Source organism: Salvelinus sp. IW2-2015, linkage group LG6.1 (assembly GCF_002910315.2).
Source record: "Salvelinus sp. IW2-2015 linkage group LG6.1, ASM291031v2, whole genome shotgun sequence".
Lineage (NCBI taxonomy): Eukaryota > Metazoa > Chordata > Actinopteri > Salmoniformes > Salmonidae > Salvelinus > Salvelinus sp. IW2-2015.
Window position 1 is genome coordinate 3,400,410 of NC_036845.1, and position 7,588 is coordinate 3,407,997.

At 42.6% G+C, this 7,588-nt stretch overlaps 1 protein-coding gene across 1 annotated transcript; it reads left to right on the forward strand.

The window, feature by feature from the left end:
• The first annotated feature begins 1,119 nt into the window (after positions 1–1,119).
• LOC111964914 (rRNA 2'-O-methyltransferase fibrillarin) lies at positions 1,120–5,146 on the forward strand. Its single transcript, XM_023988785.2, has 8 exons — positions 1,120–1,228; positions 2,270–2,422; positions 2,549–2,686; positions 2,861–3,126; positions 3,286–3,418; positions 3,507–3,619; positions 3,844–3,989; positions 4,677–5,146. The coding sequence occupies exons 1-8, from the start codon at positions 1,219–1,221 to the stop codon at positions 4,699–4,701; spliced, it is 984 nt and encodes a 327-aa protein (XP_023844553.1). The 5' UTR covers positions 1,120–1,218; the 3' UTR covers positions 4,702–5,146.
• Positions 5,147–7,588: the final 2,442 nt, after the last annotated feature.

The following is a 7,588-nucleotide window of genomic DNA, read 5'->3' on the forward strand; positions in this document are numbered from 1 at the left end:
CAGAGGGTAGTGCGTACGGCCCAGTACATCACTGGGGCCAAGCTTCCTGACATCCACCTATATACTAGGCGGTGTCAGAGAGGCCCAAAAAATTGTCAGGCTCCAGTCACCCAAGTCATAGACTGTTCTCTCTGCTACCGCACGGCAAGCAGTACCAGAGCGCCAAGTCTAGGAACAAAAGGCTCCTTAACAGCTTCTACCCCCAAGCCATAACACTGCTGAACAACTAATCAAATAACCACCCGGATTATTTACATTTTGGAGAACTGCTTCACAATATCCAATGCTAATCTAGCTTGTGACACATTTTTCAAACAAAAGTGAGGTGTCATCTGCCAGTTGGGGATATCTTGATCTCTCTGACCTAGAATGTCATGCCTTCAAATAGACTTTGATAAACTAATGAGCAGAATGTTTGAGATACTAATAAAAAAAGTGAGATTGGACAACTTTGTCATATTCCTTTGTAAATGTTAAACATTGAGGATGTTCCATGGCAGTTTGATACAGCTATTGCCACCATTATACAGAGTTCTAATAGCACCAACAAAAAAATGACCAAACTTCAAATGCTTAAGACAATCAAAGATAAAATTGTGACTTACGGTATTGAGAATTGTGTAAATTGTGACTCCTTCAATTGAGCTTTCTCATTAAGATCAAGCTTCTTATAGAGCTCAGCTACCTCACATCGCCTTAAACCAAGCAATTTTCCATAAGTAATACAGGCTGAGTGGATTTTAAATTTCAGCAGTTCCCAATATTTCCCATATTCTGCATTAGAGGTAGTTACATTTCCATTAAACAGATGTTTTAAATCATCATACAGTTATTCAATTTCCAATAACCACCAGAGTATTTCGTATCATCATTACTGCACATTCTTAGTCAGCCATATGACTTTATGATCCGTCAGGACTGACTGTAGGCAGTATTTTTACCTCTACAGTATTGGGCTCAAGACAAGAAAGTCCGAAATTATTGACACCCTTGATAAAGATGAGCAAAAACAACTGGAGTGTACTTATGGACGTCCAAGCTAGATGGCGACAAAATCCCAAGCGTCCAGACCGTGGTGTATCATGGGAAGGAGGAATCTGATGACACATGACCACTTTATTACGTCGTTTCTGAGTCTTCACAAGAAGAAGGTAGAAGAGAAAACCGGTAAAGCAAATTCGAGCTGTTTTAGATTGAGAACACAGCAATCGACCAAATATGACATCAGGTAAGTTATTTTATCAATTGAGTAAACGAGGATACATAATCGAAATGCCGGTCAAAGTCTTACAATTATGAAGCCCAAATATTATTGTGAAGTTGTTTAATATTCCGGCCTGGTGTTGCGAGCAGTAACGTTAGCCATGGTTTCTCTCACACAACTTGGACAAAAAGTAAATGGTGCATATAGCTAACGATACAGTTTCAAGTAGGACGTGTTTGTGTTCAATTTCACCTAATGATCATTCATATTAAAGTGTTTGGACTGTATTTGCATCTGCTGTGATTTAATGCACATTTTCCGCAATGGTGAAGCCCGCATGGCACTAAAACTAAACACGTGTTCAAACGCACTAACGTTAGCTAAGTAGCTAGCAAGCAATCTAGGTAACGTTAGTTATTGTTCGCACATAACATACGTATTCTTGTTATATTGCCTGAACGTGGTTTGGGTTTGAGTGCCTAGCCAAATATTTTTTAACGTTATTGGCACATATACTCTCAACATGCTAGCATTGGTAACCAGGTCATTAACTAACCCATTGCATTCGCTAGATTCATGGCCGGCCATGTCATGCTGTTTACCCATTATCTTTGGTTTACCACTCGATCTCAAATACAGTATTCTAGTTAGATGGTAAACTAACACCGAGACATACAAAAATATTGAATGTCCTGTTCCATTTCCAAGTTCTTTGTTGTACCCCTTTAATCCGCTATTAAAGTATCAATTCATCACAGATGGTGAAATCAACCTGTATTTAGTTAAGTTATCATGGCTGTAAGACAAATAGCCATGCATTAGTTGTTGGGATCTATGATTCTATACTGTAACATGCACCATAAATCTGACGCATCTCTTATTTGTTTGCACCAGGTCCTGGCAACATGTCATGTGCCATAGACATTTGAATGTTACTGTAACATGCACCATAAATCTGAAGCATCTCTCATGCATTTGTTTGCACCAGGCCCTGTTAACATGTCATGTGCCATACACATTTGAATGTTAATCTCCATTTTTCACAATCTTTCATCTTCCTTTTAGGATTCAGCCCTCGGGGTGGTGATCGAGGAGGCTTCCGAGGAAGAGGGAGCTTTGGAGACAGAGGTGGTGGACGGGGAGGTTTTGGAGATAGAGGCGGACGGGGAGGTTTTGGAGATAGAGGCGGACGGGGAGGATTCAGGGGCAGAGGTGGTGGTAAGTCAAACATAGCTAGATTTTATTTGACAGGTTTTTAGGTTGGATGCCATGGATGAAAGTTGTTTTCCGCAAGTGGTTAATTTGGACAAGAACTGGACCTTAAGTGTTATTTCCCTGTTACAGGAGGTGGATTTAGGTCTCCAAGTGGCGAGGGTGGCTTCAGAGGCCGTGGAGGTGGTCGTGGCACCCCCAGGGGTAGAGGTGGACGCGGGGGCTTCGGCGCGGGCAGGAAAGTCACAGTGGAGCCTCATAGACATGAAGGTGAGTGGAAAAGTTGGGGAGCTGTGCAATACAAGCTGTCTCCAGCAGAGGCCTGTAGTTGCACTTTTGTTTATTGTTCAGCAGCACCCACTCTACACAATTTCTTCTTAACTGTAATGTTCCCAATATATTGGAGTGTTGTAATTTCATATGTCTCTTTTTTTCCGCCTTCAGGTGTGTTCATCTGCCGTGGTAAGGAGGATGCCCTGGTGACAAAGAACATGGTAATTGGAGAGTCTGTGTATGGAGAAAAAAGGATGAATGTCGAGGAAGGAGAGACGAAAATTGAGTACAGAGCGTGGAACCCTTTCCGGTCAAAGCTGGCAGCAGCCATCTTGGGAGGGGTTGACCAGATCCACATCAAACCTGGCTCGAAGGTCATGTACCTGGGAGCTGCATCAGGGACGACAGTGTCCCACGTGTCAGACATCGTTGGACCTGTGAGTATTTCTCCCCCCCCCCCCACATAATCAGAACTCATTGGTTTAGTTGGGCTACTCGATATTGGTCTTGTTTAGAACAATTAACTATCACAATGAAGTGTGGACCTTCATTCCTTTGACCCCTGTACATGTAAGGACTTTTCCTCTGTTTTGCAGGAGGGTCTTGTGTATGCTGTGGAGTTCTCTCACAGGTCAGGGCGTGATCTGCTCAATGTTGCCAAAAAGAGAACCAACATAATTCCCATCATTGAGGACGCCCGGCATCCACACAAATACCGCATGCTTGTTGGTAAGTCATCAAAATCATACACTGATGCCAAAATACGGTGGTGGTTTATGTATGTTTTGCTAACTCTGGCTGTACCCTCTTTGTGCAGGCATGGTAGATGTCATCTTCGCTGATGTGGCCCAGCCTGATCAGACCAGAATTGTTGCACTCAACGCTCACAACTTCCTCAAGAACGGAGGGCACTTTGTCATCTCAATCAAGGTAAAACATTGAGACTGTGCAAAAAGCTGTGTTATTCAGGGTTAGTGGTGCCATCTTCTGGAATACTATTCTTAATTAAGCAAGCAAACTAAGATATTTGACGTTGAACATTCTGCATTGAGCTGCAAAGCTTTTGATTTTAGGAGCAACTTAGATTACTGTTACTGAGGGCCAGTGCTTCAGGTGCAGTGGGATTAAAGTACGTTTGTCTCGTCTCCCTCCAGGCAAACTGCATTGACTCAACGGCAGCACCGGAGGCTGTGTTTGCTGCGGAGGTGAAGAAGATGGGCTCAGAAAACATGAAGCCCCAGGAGCAGCTGACACTGGAGCCTTATGAGAGAGATCACGCCATCGTAGTAGGAATCTACAGGTGAGGAAATGCTTGTTTATAAATGTACATGGGTCACATTAATGGAAAAACAATATGCATAATAAGTATCTTGCTGCGTTTTATAAACGCAGATCTAAAATGCTGCTGCTTGCAATTTTCTGCTAACACTAATTTTGCTTCAGTTGCACTTTTCCACTCGGATGACGAACGGTACATATTCAGACAGCGTTCTAAACTTCAAGCAAAACCTTAGGAAATGTAGCTGGCTACATTATTTCTATGATAAACATAGCAAAAAATACCTTGCTTTTTCATTATAAGCCCATTTAATTGTGTGGCTACTAGCCAAATAGCATTGCACCTCTGTCTGATGAATGAAGCGATTTTGTGCTGAATGTGTTGCACTAATGTATTTTCTGTGATGGAAAACTAGTTGCACGCTCCTGGTCACTTTTGAAGCAAAAAAAAAAACTTGCTTTAAATATAAAATGCAGGTGAAATGGTTTAAAATGTAGATTTTTGTTTATCGTCTACATTTTGTAAATTCAGGTTTCTGAATTCTAACACGACCCCTGATGTATTATATTTAACTATTTTGCCTGGATTTGTTGCATAAATTCATATCTATAAATCTGAGTTTTGGCACCAAATTCATTTACAATCTTTTACCCTGCAGAATGTATTTTGTCTTTGTAATAAGAATGTATCAAATATTCCTTCTTACAGACCTGCCCCCAAGAATAAGAAGTGAACTGGCCCTTAGCAGCTGTGGCATAGTGACTTTTTCTGTGGACCCACCTGCCGTGGGGGGGGGTTGCTCGGCACCGGGGCACTGATTGGACCCCCACATGCTTACACCCATATCCGAACTGACCATTTTAGTATTCCTGTCTCCAGAGCTCGGACGGTTGCTTGTCTGTTTTTTTGTGTGAGAGGGTGTTGGGGGGGGATCACTTCGCTAATTAACTCTGTAGTGCCATGTACTGTACAGAGGGAAAGCCTGATATGTTGATTTAACTTTTTTTGTTTTTTTGCTTAATATTCACATTTGTAATCTTATGCTTTTAAAGAGCAACTATTTCTGTTTATCGTTGAAGTCAAAGACAATTGTTTTTCCTTGATGTTAAGACAAGACTATGGCTTACCTATGTGTATGTTTCTCTTTGATATTTTTATTAAAACAGTATGTGATTGTATATTTTATTTAGTTCTGCACTTTAAGACCTGGTCAGAGGAACAATGTGTTATCATGACATAAGTTATGGTCACTCAGAACTATAGGAACAAAAATATAAGTGCAAGTTGAAGGAGTTCGCAATTGGCATGCTGACTGCAGGAATGTCCACCAGAGCTGTTGCCAGGGTATTGAATGGTAATTTCTCTACCATAAGCCACAACGGGTTTTTTAAATAGAGAATTTAGCGGTATGTCTAGCCTCACAGCCGCCGGCCACGTGTACCCAGGATCTCCACACCTGGGGGATGGCTGAGGGGAGGAGCAGGGTGCTGAGGAGCATTTGTCTGTAATAAAGGCCTTTTGTTGGGGAAACTCATTCTGATTAGCTGGGCCTGGCTCCCGTTGCCTACGGGCTGCGCAGTCATGTGAAATCCATAGATTAGGTCTGAAATAATTTATGAACTCGGTAAAATTGTTGCATGTGGCGTTTATTTTTTGTTAAGTGTAGTTTGGTTAACTTCATGTGAACGCGCTTTTGAGTAATGAAGAAATTGTATTCACCGTTACCAAATGACGGTTTCTGACAGTGGTGACTAGCTGCTATAGTACTAAAACAACCTACACACCGATTGTGTCAGCTCGTGCGACAAAAGACCATTTTCATCCCAGTGGTGACCGCCGCCATTTTAAGTGAGTGAACGACCATACAGATTGGTCAGTGGTTTTCGTCAACGCGCGAATGAGGCGGGTAATTTGAACATGATTGGTGCTTAGTTGATGGGATATGATTCACTGATGTTAACTAGTTAGGTGCTGGTAGTATGATAGTACTTCAGAAAATTTGTTAAACACTCATTTAAGTTTCAGGCACAATTGAAACATTCTAAGTGCTAGTTCTCATTTACCAGTATTACGATCATTTAGATAGCTAAATATATCTAACAGCATGTCCGTGATTCTAAATGTACTCATTTAGCTAGTTTATTCGCTAAGGTGCTAACCGTATTGGTGATAACGTCAAGGTTTGCTGTTCAGGAAACATGCACGTGCTTGCTAGCTATGTTACGGCTTGCTAGCAACGTTGGCTTGGTACCTGCCGTGGCTAACTCACCCTAAAACCTAATGTTGCCCTTTTAAATGCCGAGGCAGTTTACTCACCCTAAAACCTAATGTTGCCCTTTTAAATGCCGAGGCAGTTTACATAAACATGTATTACCGCTGCGTTAGATTATGAACAGGCTATCCATGTGCTGTTTAATTTCACACCAAGGGTAGTAGATAGTTTGACTGTCGTAGGTTTATTTTGGCGGCCATTTTGTAGGGGGAATGCAACTCAAACAGGCGGGAACGAGCTTCGTGTCGAGGGCGCGCTTTTCGTGTAGACCCTGGTCTAAGCGATAGCTAAAGCTGTCTGTGGTGTGATCGAGATTAACGGGCAGAGAGGGGGGGTCCCTTGCGAATGCACATCGCTAGTTATAGCGGTGCAACAAGTACCCCAATTTTATTTTAATCGTTTATTTTTTATTTAAACAATACTCACCCCCCCCGTTCACCACAACATGCAACACGTAGTTGGATATTAGTACTAACAGTTACAGTGAAAGCTAGCTAGTTAGTTAGCCAGCTAACGTTAGCTAGCCTCCCAGACTCAGCAGCTACGATAAACCCAACGTTACCCGTTTGCTAACGTTACATGGTTTCTTAAGTGAAACAGCGGCCACGAAAGAATCAACGGGGAGATAATGTATATTTTGGATGACAATCTAGCCATCGCCATGCTACCCAAGCGGTACCACATCTGTTACCTGTGAACTGCTCAATTAACTAGCTTGCGCTGCGCTGGGCGGACCGCGCCGAACCTCCGGTTTCATCCTGCGCTCTTGCTGGACTGCGTTTTGGAGACTAAACTCACTGAAGACCCGAGTTTTGACGGGGATTTATTGCAAAAAACGGGACTACCCTCTCGTTATTAGGATATCTCACCCATCAGAGGGGTGACAGTTTGGGGGTGGGGGGGATTGGTTTACCGGTTCTTATTCTGCCCGGTACCTGTGGTGGAGGCTAGGACGGAGGGAGAGAGGGAATACTGATAATGGCTGCTCCGGGAAGCTGGAAACGAACCGCCGCCTGAGGTAAGAGAAGCTTGGTTTATTCACTCACCGGGTTTTAACTCATTTGTTGTGAAGATGCCCTTTTTTTGTCATCAGTCGTCATGTGTTTGAAGAAGACCATGATGATAAACTGACATCCATACAAACAGCACCTTCCGTACCCTCCCATGTCCTCCAACCTTCAGCATCAATATGCCATTTCAATCGCTATGGTTCTAGTTAATTGTACAGGACATTAATTTGGCTTGTAACATTATTTATCGATTCGTACACTTTGTGGACAATTGAGAAAGTAGCTACATTTCCCCCGTAGTGATGCCTTGCAATGTAGTTGGTTGTGATTCGCCATGA

Coding starts and splice junctions, on each gene's coding strand:
- LOC111964914 (XM_023988785.2), top strand. Junction 2,423..2,548: donor ATTCAGGGGCAGAGGTGGTG/GTAAGTCAAACA, acceptor TCCCTGTTACAG/GAGGTGGATTTAGGTCTCCA. Junction 2,687..2,860: donor GGAGCCTCATAGACATGAAG/GTGAGTGGAAAA, acceptor TTCCGCCTTCAG/GTGTGTTCATCTGCCGTGGT.